The sequence below is a fragment of the Annulohypoxylon truncatum genome, assembly GCF_022578515.1.
Source record: "Annulohypoxylon truncatum strain CBS 140777 unplaced genomic scaffold F4807scaffold_9, whole genome shotgun sequence".
Lineage (NCBI taxonomy): Eukaryota > Fungi > Ascomycota > Sordariomycetes > Xylariales > Hypoxylaceae > Annulohypoxylon > Annulohypoxylon truncatum.
In genome coordinates, this window is record NW_025953795.1 from 394,573 (window position 1) to 407,093 (window position 12,521).

The 12,521-nt window shown below is 49.4% G+C and overlaps 4 protein-coding genes across 4 annotated transcripts; 1 reads left to right on the top strand and 3 right to left on the bottom strand.

Moving 5' to 3' along the window:
• Nucleotides 1–755: 755 nt before the first annotated feature.
• Nucleotides 756–3,028, top strand: F4807DRAFT_394367 (PLP-dependent transferase). Its single transcript, XM_047995932.1, has 2 exons — nucleotides 756–2,262; nucleotides 2,351–3,028. The coding sequence occupies exons 1-2, from the start codon at nucleotides 1,201–1,203 to the stop codon at nucleotides 2,894–2,896; spliced, it is 1,608 nt and encodes a 535-aa protein (XP_047856082.1). The 5' UTR covers nucleotides 756–1,200; the 3' UTR covers nucleotides 2,897–3,028.
• A 333-nt stretch (nucleotides 3,029–3,361) lies between these two features.
• On the bottom strand, nucleotides 3,362–3,775 carry F4807DRAFT_458457 (uncharacterized protein; the record flags this gene model as incomplete). The annotated part of the gene is made up of 2 exons (XM_048001215.1): nucleotides 3,362–3,377; nucleotides 3,492–3,775. The coding sequence occupies 2 exons, from the start codon at nucleotides 3,773–3,775 to the stop codon at nucleotides 3,362–3,364; spliced, it is 300 nt and encodes a 99-aa protein (XP_047856083.1).
• Nucleotides 3,776–4,996: 1,221 nt separating this feature from the next.
• F4807DRAFT_394390 (uncharacterized protein) lies at nucleotides 4,997–7,919 on the bottom strand. The gene is made up of 2 exons (XM_047995933.1): nucleotides 7,502–7,919; nucleotides 4,997–7,438 (listed from the first exon to the last, which is right to left on the bottom strand). Exons 1-2 carry the CDS (start codon nucleotides 7,794–7,796, stop codon nucleotides 5,298–5,300), a joined length of 2,436 nt encoding a protein of 811 aa, XP_047856084.1. The 5' UTR covers nucleotides 7,797–7,919; the 3' UTR covers nucleotides 4,997–5,297.
• A 2,331-nt stretch (nucleotides 7,920–10,250) lies between these two features.
• F4807DRAFT_394411 (DEAD-domain-containing protein) lies at nucleotides 10,251–12,267 on the bottom strand. Its single transcript, XM_047995934.1, has 3 exons — nucleotides 11,713–12,267; nucleotides 10,935–11,658; nucleotides 10,251–10,874 (listed from the first exon to the last, which is right to left on the bottom strand). Exons 1-3 carry the CDS (start codon nucleotides 11,841–11,843, stop codon nucleotides 10,395–10,397), a joined length of 1,335 nt encoding a protein of 444 aa, XP_047856085.1. The 5' UTR covers nucleotides 11,844–12,267; the 3' UTR covers nucleotides 10,251–10,394.
• Nucleotides 12,268–12,521: the final 254 nt, after the last annotated feature.

A 12,521-nucleotide genomic window follows, 5' to 3' on the forward strand; every position in this document is an offset into this window, starting at 1 on the left:
AATTCGTTCTCGATCTTCAGCCCGAACTACTAGACTTACAGCTGAAGAACGGGTAGATATGTTCACGTTCAAAAGAAATACCTAAGTTAGTCTTTCTATATGCCATTCACACTACGAGGATACGATTCAAACGGTGCTGCTGGAAAGCCAGAGCCTTACAGATCCCTCTAGGATCAGTATTTGTCACCCTTGGTATCGCTATTGGTCTCTCAATTTTATGCAATGGTAGTATGTGTTTAGATAAAGACTTGCCAGTGTGCTAAACATCCGATACTAGTTGAATTCCTTGCTACGAGTCAAGTCGGCTACCTGTTATTTGACTTGTTTCCCGCAAAGTGCAGGATCTCCCATTCTCGCAGTTTGAAATAACTACACTCGTCTTTTCGGTATCAAGGCTCATTGTACATTGTCTATACTGGAAGCACTAGGGAGTGGTGGACATAGATATCATCCCAATGGCAAGGGCCAGAACCTCGCATACGCCTGACAACTAATTGCCTACTTAAAAAAACGATTCAGATGTATAGGAAAGGTAGGATCAACTCGAGCTAGGTATTATGCTGCTATTTCAGAATATTAAATATATAGCATCGTAAGACATATTGCACTGTAACATGCCTCATGCTTAACTGGCATTTGACATAGGGGTTCTAGGTACTCTACAATATCTAAAGCTATCACAAGAATATTATGTACGTATTTTCACGATAGGTCTTACAATACCTAGGTACTCGTACGAATCCATTTGTTACCTGACTTCTTCTTAGTATGATAATTAACCAACACCTTACCTCGAGGCTATACGTGGTTGAATTACTAATATAAGAATACCTAGCGAAATGTGGGCTTCGGACCAGACTTTAGTGTCTTACCCGCCGGATTACAGCATTTGGAGGCAATAGCTTGCGATCGATAGAAAAACGACGATGACCCAACTTCAAGCGGTCAAATAATGTGAAAACTAATGCTTTGAAGAATCAACTTCGTTCCAGGGATACGATTACATAAGATAAATTGTTTCTATTTCAACATCAGAAGGAATTTTCGCTTCATTCTCACTTAAGACCTTTCATTTGTCACTCACATCGATTAAACTAGCACACCTACTACCCCTTTGAACACTCACGAGAGGACGTATCTAAGCACAACTACCCCGTAACAGTATTGTAACATACAGAACCACTTAGACCACCGCACACAATGGACACCGAGACCTTCCTCACCAAATCCTACACGCAAATCCGCTCCGTCGCCGCCGTGCCGGCCGGAACCCAAGCCCGCACCCTCCCCACCTCCTCCGCGCTCTCCCTCGCCCGCTCATCCCTGCCCTCGCTCTCCCCCTCCCCCTCCCCCTCACCATCCCCATCCTCATCCTCTTCCCCTTCCAATTTACCCCCCCTCGCCCCCCTCGGCCCACAAGCAACGATCCAGCACCTCCTAACCGCCGTCGCGCCCGCGCTTCCGGGGCACAACCGGAGCGGGCGGTACTTCGGGTTCGTGACTGGCTCGTCGCTGCCCGTCGCCGAGGCGGCGGACAACCTGGCCAGCGCGCTCGATACTAGCGTGCAGGTGCACCTGCCCGAGCAGAGCATCGCGACCGAGGTCGAGGACGTGGCTCTGCGGTTGCTGCTCCGGCTTCTTGGCTTAGAATCAGAAACAAGCGAGGAGAAAGGGGAGGGTTTAGGCTGGGAGGGCCGCACGTTTACGACGGGCGCGACGGCGAGTAATATCCTGGGCCTGGCGTGCGGGAGGGAGGAGGTCGTGCGCAGGAGGTTGCCTGCCGCGAGCGAGGCGACGGTGGGCGAGTTGGGGATCCTGGGGGCGTGCGCGGAGGCGGGCATTAGGGAGATACGGGTCCTGACTAGTATGGGGCATAGCTCGTTGTCTAAGGCGGCTTCGGTGGTAGGTTTAGGACGACGCGCGGTTAAGGAATTGCCGTATAGCGAGGCCGAGCCGTGGAGGTTAGACTTGGATGCCGTTGAGCGGGAATTGAAGCGCACGGAAGAGGGTATCGCGAGTATTGTGGCTATCAGCGCTGGTGAGGTTAACACGGGCCGGTTTGCTACGACTGGGTTGGAAGACATGAGGAGGCTGAGAGAATTGGCGGATAAGTATCAGGCCTGGATACATGTCGACGGCGCATTCGGCATCTTCGCCCGCGCTCTACCAGATACAGACGAATTCGCGAAGTTGCGGGAAGCTACAGCAGGCCTCGAGCTCGCGGATAGCATTACTGTAGACGGGCATAAATTACTAAACGTCGTGAGTCGCATTCCTTTTACCCCTTTGATATCTAACCCTATCAAACACCTCAACCCATCCACCCTTCATCTTCTAACCAAAAACCTAGCCCTACGATACCGGCATATTCTTCACCCGCCAGTCCGCAACCCTACACGCCGTCTTCCAGAACCCGAACGCGGCCTACCTAACCCCCTCCGGCTCCGGCCCCGCCATCCCCAGCCCCCTAAACATCGGCATCGAGAACTCGCGGCGCTTCCGCGCGCTCCCCGTGTACGCCGTACTCCTCAGCGAAGGGGCGGCCGGGATCGCCGAGATGCTCGCGCGCATGGTGCGGCTAGCGCGGGGCGTAGCCCTCGCCCTCATCTCGGACCCGGATTTGAAAGACGACTACGAATTACTACCAGCCGACGACGCGGTCGAGAGCACGCACGTGATAGTCCTGTTCCGCGCGCGGGACGTGGGGTTGAACGGCGTGCTGGTGAGGAAGATCCAGGACTCGGGCGAGTGGTACGTGAGCGGGACGAAGTGGAAGGGGGAGCCGGCGTGCCGGATCGCGGTGTCGAGCTGGAGGGTGAATGTTGAGGAGGATTTGGAGTTTGTGAAAAGTAGGCTGGCTGGTATAGCGAAGGAGTGGAAGGAGGGTGGTAGGTGAAAAGGATAGGGGTAGAGCTTAGGTCAATCTCGGTGAGTGATAGGGAACAGTTAGAATCTTGAGAGATTTCGCGGGTTAAACGAAAAGGGATCTTGCAAAGGACTCCGGTCCCTATGTAATTTTATTAGATGCGTTGAGGAAGCGAGTCTCCTATCTAGATAGATTGACCGTTTGAGTCTTTTCTAACTTTGTAACTTGGAAGGACGCATAAAACTCTGTTCAACACTCGCAACATAGAAACCCTTCAGGCGTCTTATCCCTGCTATGAACGAGGGTCGGCACTTCGAGTATAAGAGCATGCCTAGCCTGATAGATGAGTTATACCCTATTGAATGGCTCCGATGTACCCTGTCCGCTTTCGAAAGACTGAACAATGAGAGCAAGGAACTAGCTTTATGTCGTCTCTCTTCCATATCGAGACTCAACTCTCTTAGCGGTGGTATGTTCGTTATTCGCAATGGCAGCCTAGTCTTCCGCGGTACTAGCCCTGGTCAATACGCAGGCGACGAACGCAGACCCGAAGCCTCGCATCCCACTTCACACATCACACGGCGTGAATCATTTGAATCTCTATCCCCACCATCAATCACCTCACCCAAATTTCCTCGTCCCACCCTTCTTCTTGTCAACGCCGTCCTTCTCCGCACCCTTAAGCCTGCCCTTGCCGATCAACTCCAGGTGCCCGGCCCTCTCGCCGAGCAGCTTCTCCGTCTTGGCCACCATGCCCGCCGCGAACTTCTTCTGCATCTTGTCCGCGGCGGACGCCTTCTTCGCCTTCGTCACGCGCGCGCCCTTCTTCGGGGGCTGGGGCTTGGCTTTCCTGCCAGCGGACGCGGGCGCGGCGGAGGATTTCTTGGATTTGATGGCGCCTTGGGCCATGGTTCCTTGCTGGTTGCTTAGGAGGTAGGTAGGTAGATAGGCAGTTACCTAAGCCTTGGGGGGTCGGGTAGTCGGATCAGTTGGATGGCGGGATGGTTCGTTGGGAGATGGATAACCTAGCCGAGTCGGCTTCTGGTCTTCTGGTTCGGACGTCTGCGCTTCCGTTCTATTTTTCTTCGTCGCTCACCACCAAATATTTGGGTTCGAGTCCTTCCAATTTTAGACGAGCAGTACCCGATTACCAAGACACGTATCGTACGACGACACCTCTTAATCGTCTTTTTCTTTTGCTCAACTCAACCCAATTCGAACCTCAAAACCCCTAATTTTGGAACCGTACACCTCCTCGAGACCGGAGTTACTCGTCGTCGTCGTTATTGTTGAAGAGCTTATGTTGGCGGTGGCAGTGCTCTTTCCGGAACCTTTCCGGAGAATCAGTGTTAGGTTATTTCCTGCGAACAGCAAAAAAAAAGTCTGCTGCTAGCGTCCCACTGCAGTAGTTAAAAAAAGGTACCCCACCCGCAGAAACCTTAAAAATCTCTCTAGCGACAAAGCGGGGCACTAGCTCCCGTCGCGCTAAGCCTCGCCTGTCTACCCCACTACAGCGAGCTCAGGTCCCCGGCCGGTGAACAACGTCTGCAAGCTGCCGGAAGCCCGGATAGCTAAGCTGCGGCAGGTACAAGGGGGCTGTGAAGGAAACGTCTAATATAGTTACTTTGTGTAGGTAGGTTATCTGCATGAGCATCGGTGATAATAGATCCAAATATATCTATTTAGTACTGTGATGTCCCAAATTGTAACTGAGTTGCACAAATGAAATCCGGACTCATCATGGTATTAGTATATGCTCTGTAAAAAGTACTTTGAGCTATTTTAGAAGCACCAGGTGGATATGTTCACTTGATGCGAAAATTGAGTGAAACGATGCTGTTGAAAATGCTACAACGATAGAGTGCTACCGAACAATCATCTCGGCTATGTTTTTGATCATTTCGATTCTGTTAACTGGTTTCCCCCAAGTCTACCAATTTGTAGCCCAATCTATGTATAGTACAGTATCCTCACACTTTAGCCTCTAGGTTAGCTATTCTACATATACAGAATTGACATACAGTGAGAATGCAGCGAATGCGTCCTGTATGCGAATGAAAAATGGGTATCGCATCACCATTCCTTCCGCCCTTGTGGTTTGAACTCTTTTAACTCCGAACCAACCACCCTTGTTTTCCTGTACCCAAAATCTGGATCATTTTTCCAGATGCCGCACATTAAAAAAAAATTATACATGTGCCCTTAAATATGATACATATTTGTACAATGCCACCATAATGGTAACCATAATGAAATAGAAGCGAAAGTAGTTCGACTGAAGCCGCAAATAGGGTATATATGATGCAGTATGACCAATGATAGGTAATGCAGAATGCCGCTAAAAGATTGGTTAAAGGAGAGAAAGAGAAAGCATGCTCCGTATACGACGCCGTGTAGTAATTAATAAACAGTTCAGATTGCAATGGTTCCGTCACTGTACGTTTAGGTACAGGTCATCGCCATGTCTTGTCGGAGTCAACTTCGGCTGCCACGTTGGCGTATGAGGTAAGGAGCCTTTAGGTGAAGAAAGACCAGCGGTATCTGGGGTAAGTTGGTCCCTCTGCATCTTCCATCGGTCCTTCTTGTTACCCGGGACGAGCGCTAGCGCAGCTGCCTTTCCATTACCAACTCGCTTGGCCAATAGCGCGCTAGTGCCTGAAGGCGCCGAGTCTTTTGCTTTGAAGCTGAGAGGAGAAACGGCACGCGCTACATGGGGACGTCCTTCCACATTGCCAAAGCGCGATGATAGGGGAGATGGTGTTGGAAACTTCTCAGAAATTGAAGGATTAGGCGAAAATCCCGAGCTAGTTGTTTGCATTGGCGGTGTTCGAAGTCTGTCGGGATGATTCGATTTCGAAAACTGTGCTTCGGCGTCGGGAGCCTTTGGTGAGAAGCGTGATAGAGGGTTCTGGGTTAGCGATCGGCCTTCATCAAGCCGTGGCCTTGGTAAATCAACCTCAGAATCTGGAACCACTGTACTCGGCGTTGGCGACTTCTGTGGTCGCCTAGTTTTCAGGGGTTGTGGATAAACCGAGCTAGTTCCCTCATCGAGGAGAGCAGCACCCTTTAATGTTGGGCTAGGTTGGCCTGGGGGTGAAGTCGCGAAGCTTGGTCTCTTTGGTAAATTGACTTGTAGGTCCATTCGGTTGAGCCGTTCTGAGATCTTTGGATACCTAATTGGCGTCATTCCAGGCGATTCTGTGACCGTTGAAAGATGGTCGAAAGGAACTTCTTCATCAAGTGGGCTAGATGAGCAAGTGTTGATGGTTGTAGCGGATTCATGAGTCATCATCGTGTCTGATCGATTGAGTTGAGCCGTGCTGCTCTTCTGGAATCGAGAGTTATTCCTCGTGCGGCCTAAAAATCGGGAATTCCGGCGAACAGCGCTGGCCTGCGAATAAACACTTGATGAACGGTTGAGTGGTTCATCGTTATGCTCCTGGGATAAGAATGCCGGTTGAGGTTTCATGGGTAGCGCAGAAGCAGCCGAAATTGCTGCAGCCATTTTTATAGCTTCTTCCTCCCTTATCTCTTGTGGTGATTTCGTCATCGGCGTGTACGTGTCCAGTTCTGCCACCTCCGTAAGTTGTATTAACTGAGTCTGAGAATTATTTTTGTTCAACACCCAATTTCCCCGATTATCATCGAAATACAGGGGTGTTCTCGACTGAGGCTCATTTTCTGGTGCCCGTGGCCGCTGCAATACCTGATCTCCTTCCACAACTTCGGTGTCTATGTCAGCAAATGCCGTATTGGCCGTCATAATGCTTGTCCTATCAGTACGTTGCGTCCGTGAAGAGGCCATTCGCGTAACCGCATCCCGTGGTCGTGATAGGGGTTCCGGCGGAGGAGGAGGTCGGACCGGGGGGATCATCACGCTTAATGCCGGTTTGGCTGGAAGAAGTCGTGAACGTGGCCTACGAGCTGGGATATCTGGAGATACCGCAGGAGTTGAATTTTGGGACCGAGAGACGGCGAGCCCAACGTATTCCTCGTTGGGATTAGGCGTATGAAAGGGATTGTTGGGCGAGATAGGATTTCCTGGAGGACTAGGAAACCGTGGTGGTGGTGTACGATATGGTCGTGGATCCGGATGAGCAGTAGAGAATCTACGGAAAGGTGCCGATATAACCATGGGGCCGGTGTTCTTCGAACTTGAGGTTCCAGGCTTATTCCTATCATCTTCTTTCTGGAGAAGTCCACCCTCAAGATCTGGATAATTCCGTTTGCGAAAATGTCTAGCGATGAGGATTGCAATGAACGTAATGATGATAGCCCCAGCAACGCCAACAATGATTCCGGCAACCTGGGCACCATTAAGAGAAGGTGCCGAGGAAGGTGTCGATGAAGGAGCTGCTGGGTTTGTTGTAGCCGCCATTGACATCGTACTAGATGCTGTAGGAGCCAGGATAGATGTCACTGTGCCGGCCTCAGTCTCTGTTGGCGATAACACGATCGATGCTGAGCCTCCGGTTGGGCTATCGGCAATAGTAGCTGTCAGGACAGAATGTGTGTTAGGCAATGCGTTTGCTATTTTAGAACACATAAGATAGGCATCGTGCTTCACGGAACCTAGTATTATATTAGTGTCAATGCCTAGGTAGGCATGCCAAGGCTTCAAGTTCGTGTGCTTACCACCAGTGACGTTTTCATCACACACTCCTTGTTGTGCTTCTGCACTGATACACTGCAGTGCCCCCTCTCCAAGTGTGTATCCTGAACTTGACTTCGCTGTGCATAGGCATTCCAATGTTGGGTTCGATGTACACCCTGACGATGGGAAGTTGCCCTGTATGAAGGATTCCAGGCACGGTTGAGCACACGTCGGAACAAAAGCCTGGATATCATCGCCGAGCTCGACGGCGGCGATGAAGCCGACTAGTATCGTTGTCCATATTAAGACATAACGAGAAAAAGAATCGAAAGCCATCCTACTCGGATGCGTCTTTAGGATCTGTTAGTATATGATATTTTCATAGCGACCCCATTTATGTTTTAGTTTTATGGGGAGACGCATTGTATCCGTTGATCTTCAGAGACTACTCATGAAATCAGAAGTCTCGAGGCCTCCCCGGTGGAACCAGAAAGAAGAGCAATGACGATAAAGTGTTTCGAGGTCACACTTTGTGGCCTCGACCTGGGTTATATGATGTTATAAGGCCGACTGAACTAACCTATGAGAAAAGAAAAGGCTTCGAAGATAGGACCAGCATTACAACATGCTGGTTCTGCACAGCCCACAGAGGAAGTGAAGGACGCTTATTCCAGGAAATTATACAATAGCCGAAAGAGTAGGAAATGGAGAAATATAGGAAGGAAGGTAAGGATTAAGGAGTTAAGGAAAAGAAGGAACTTATTACAGAAGGTAATAACAAACCAACAAGAGAATAGGAATGATGATATGAAAGGGGGCGAGACTGGTTAGAAGGATAAGACCGTCCTGGGCCTCACCATGTATATGACCTTGTCTATGATGAATGATTAAAAGTGCACCATCCATGCCGATGACGCTACCGGCGATTGAGCCACATTATGAACGGCTAAGATTGGACGCCGTCAAGAAATAATAGGCACGGATGATACCTAAAACCTATCGAATGAGTAGCAACTGACGGTTAACGTCCGAGAGGTACGGAGATACACCGCAAGCAACGCGGTTGAACCATAGCCATGGACCACGAAAGGCAACCATGGCAATGCTTGCGTGTCTGCTTGCTTGCTTGCCTGCTTGCCTGCTGCTTGTGGCTTGCAGGAAGGTACCATGTTCCCATGCGAAGTCGGGTTAATTACAGATACCATCTAGCCGGTATGGATGTGAGTTTATTGGCATATTGGTACGGTAGCTCTAAGTAGGAGCGTCAAGTGAGTGAATCCAATCCGGTGTAGGTGTAGGTTGAATAATCACGAGTGGGAGTAGGATTGTTCTAAAGCGAGAAAGGATCAGCAAGAATAGTAATCTTCATTGGCTGACTTCTTCCTTATTCGGAGGATAGCTGATGGCCCAGAACGTCCAGCGGCTGACTTGCCAGGTTTACTCCTTTGGGAGACTGGAACCGACCTTGGACTGACAGGGGCTGTATAAAGTTGTCGGCAAATATAGATCTGATGCTTATCTGCAGAATCACCTTAGTAGCTTAGCTCTTCTGCGAGGAGGGTGTCCAAGGCTACATGCTGTGTGCTGGGTTATTGGTAGGCTGAGGGTTGTAAGGGTGTAGGGGTGTGCCACTTTATTTGCGCGCGCCTAATAAGTTTTGGTTGTCGGAATCTCACTGGCTGAAGGTGGGGAGAATTGCACCTTCTTTGGCGTCTCGCTCTCGACTCTCAACATGCGGGCGCTCGCCGTCCCTTAGCGGCGCGTACAATTAGGGTCATACCTGCCCGTACTGCCTGTACTGTCCATGCTGTATCTTCCGCTTCTTTCCACTTTATGTAATGCAGCGCCAAGGTCGCACATGCACGATGCAAACTGCAAACTCATCGCCACCACTCGATTGGTGCATATGAGTTAATGTATGCACTTGCGCTATGTATATACAACATGCATACATTCATAGCCTTCAACTCTGCATGCACATTATATATCAATCATGCAATCGAGGCAGTGTCGTATCGCTGTCGTTCAACCTCAACAACATCGGTATCCTTCTTTATTTGCGGCTAGGGGATATCCCGAACCGGCCTCTACATGTTTCGGAATAACTGCCATCTCCTTTGACATGCGTTGCCAAACCCGCCTATACGAATGATAAGCCGTTCCCTCGTGGCACGACTGCTCCTTTCGGATCCCCTTGCCGTTAACTGTTTTTCTTGCATAAAGTTTACCGTTACTAGAGTCTAGAGCCTCGTCCAACAACCATAAAGTCTAGGAGTCGTCAAGGACAATGTTGCAACTACTATATCGCCGACTCAGCCTATGTCCCCCAACTCCTCGAGAAGTTTTACATATAACCAACAGTTACCGATCAGTTCTCGTGTACTGATGGTGCATATCAGCGCGGTTGGCTATAGGAGTAGCCTGACGTCTCATCACCATTTGCTATGATCTTTAGTGGCTCTAAATTAGGCGAATATAGCATTCCCACATTCGCTTCCACACTAGCATCATATTCTTGATTTTAGAATCTGGAATCTTGATAATTTGTAGATATTGCATCCTCCTTTGCTTCCGTGGCAATATTAGTCTTCCGTAAGACTTGTTTCGAAACGCGTTATGCCTGATTAAGGCGTAGCAAACAACCATGTGAGCTTGGGAATAGGAAGGTCACATGAAAGGATTATTCTAGCGAGGTTCTCGTAGAAACAAATCAGATGAATTTTTGTTAGTACCTCTTCGTTTCTCATTAACTACCTTGATCCTCTCCCGCCTGAAAACATTGTTTACTTTCATTTCCGAGCAAGAACAAAGTGCCAACAGCTCGGTCCAGTAAACTCGCATCGCATCCCGTGATATGACCCGTTGTCATCAATATCTTCGCACATGTAAATTTAGCGTGCGAAGCCTAGCCCCTTTCATACCAGTGAACCTGGTTTAGACAGTATTTCCGCTTGGGACGAAATCTGGTTGAGCTCGGCTCGACTTGATAACTCTCTGGACTAGTTTTTCCGTCTCATCCCAGTCATCCGGCTTCAGTGCCACAAGGTCAATCTCGAGGTCCTGTGCAATGGCCCTGAGAGCATCGAAGCTCTTCTTGTCAGAGATAAATGTAATACTGACGCCAACACGGCCGAATCGACCAGTCCGTCCAATGCGGTGGAGATAAGTTTCCGTGTCGTGCATGGCGTCTCCCATTCCCTTCATCGGAATGTCATAGTTGATAACCATCGACACCGTAGACACGTCTATTCCGCGAGCGAGCACATTGGTAGTGATCAACACCTTGGACTTTCCACTACGGAAATCTTCCAACAACGTATCTCTCTCAGCTCCTTCGTAAGCTCCGTGCAGAACAGAGACTTTGTGACCATCGTTTGTCATCCTCTGCTGTATTTGGGTGGCGCTGTCTCGGGTCTAACAGTATTAGCGTGTCAACGTGGAACATACATCGGTCTGCTCGATCGGGAATTTTACCTTGACGAAGATGATAGAAGATCCGATATTCATCAAGCCGTATAGCTTGCAGAGAATGTCGTACTTGTCCGACTCCGAGGGGCAATCCATATACATCTGCGAAATGCCCTTAACTGTGAGTTCCTGCTTCCTCAGTTTAATCATGTTGGCATTCGGCGCGAATACGGTTGCGTATTTCATAACCTTGTCGGGAAAAGTGGCGGAGAATAGGAGAATCTGGATATCCTTAGGCAGCATGCTCTTGACTCGGGCGCACTGCTCGCCTAAGCCTTGCTGGTCCAGCATGTTGTCGGCCTCGTCAATAACGAGAACTCGCAACTGGGATACATCGAACTGGCGCTTTCGGATCAGGTCCATGACGGTTCCCGGGGTACCAACCACGACGCTCTTATCAACGCGACTGTCCTTAGGAATAGAACCGGGAATAGCGGCTGCCACGGCTAAGTTGGTCAAGAACTGTCCGATTGAGGTGACCACGCTCTGAATCTGGCGGGCTAATTCACGGCTCGGGGCGAGGAGAAGCGCCTGAGGTTGGTTAGGCTTAGAATGATCGACGCGAGATAGGACGGTGGTGACGAAAGCTGCCGTCTTGCCGGTTCCAGACTGAGATTGAGCGATCATATTCTGAGGAGGGTTAGAAAGCATCAGCGGAAGCGCTTTCTCTTGAACCTTAGACGGCTTCGAGAAGCGCAAGGCGGCTAGTGCGCGAAGAACTTCGCTGGGTCTATCAAGCAGGAATTAACACATATTGACCATATATCTTTCAAGCACAACTTACAATCCTAGGTCTTCGAATGTATGCACGGATCCAAGAGGGTTGTCAGTGTCTTTCTGAAGATCATTGAACTGGACCTCGACATCGTAGGCATTCTCCTGAAGCCGAGATTCATCTTTCGCAGGCTCGGCCATGATGAATCAAGGCGACTCGGAACGTGGTGGGGTATGGATGTTTTGGTATATTGCGCGTGATCGGAAGGTTCAAATTGAGGTCGCGTAGATAGAGGTCGAGGTTAATAGACGATCTATTTTTTTTTTAAAGTAATGTGAGAATAGAGGCATAAATACGCCAAGGCTATTAGAAACAATGCCCAAGAAGCGATAGACGAGCCTAACGCCTGTTGAGACGAGTGACTTGCCCACTACTAGAGATGGGAAGTAGCTGGAGGTTTGTGACGTGATCTGTGCCCTACAACCTGCAGTGCATCTGGTGATGGTGACGACGATGTAGGTGTTAAGAATTGATTGCATGGAGCTTTTCGAAGCTGTCAATATTTTGGTGGGGCTATAATTCGCTAGTGGGGTAATTTCGACGAGGGGCAACTTGGAATAAAACGAGGCTTCCCCTGAGGCCAACTGCAGCTTCCAGCTCTGCAAGTGGAACGGTCCGATATGAACTTGGGAACATAGGTGTATTTTGACCTAGAAAAGTACTCATGTACCGAAGTACCGTATTGACCCGAATTACACTATTAGATGTTCACTCGAACCATTTTCTGTCAACTACCTAGTACCGACCTGGTTACAATATCAAAAAAAAATATACAAACAGTAAGGCATATCACACATACGAATATGCATTATGTGCAT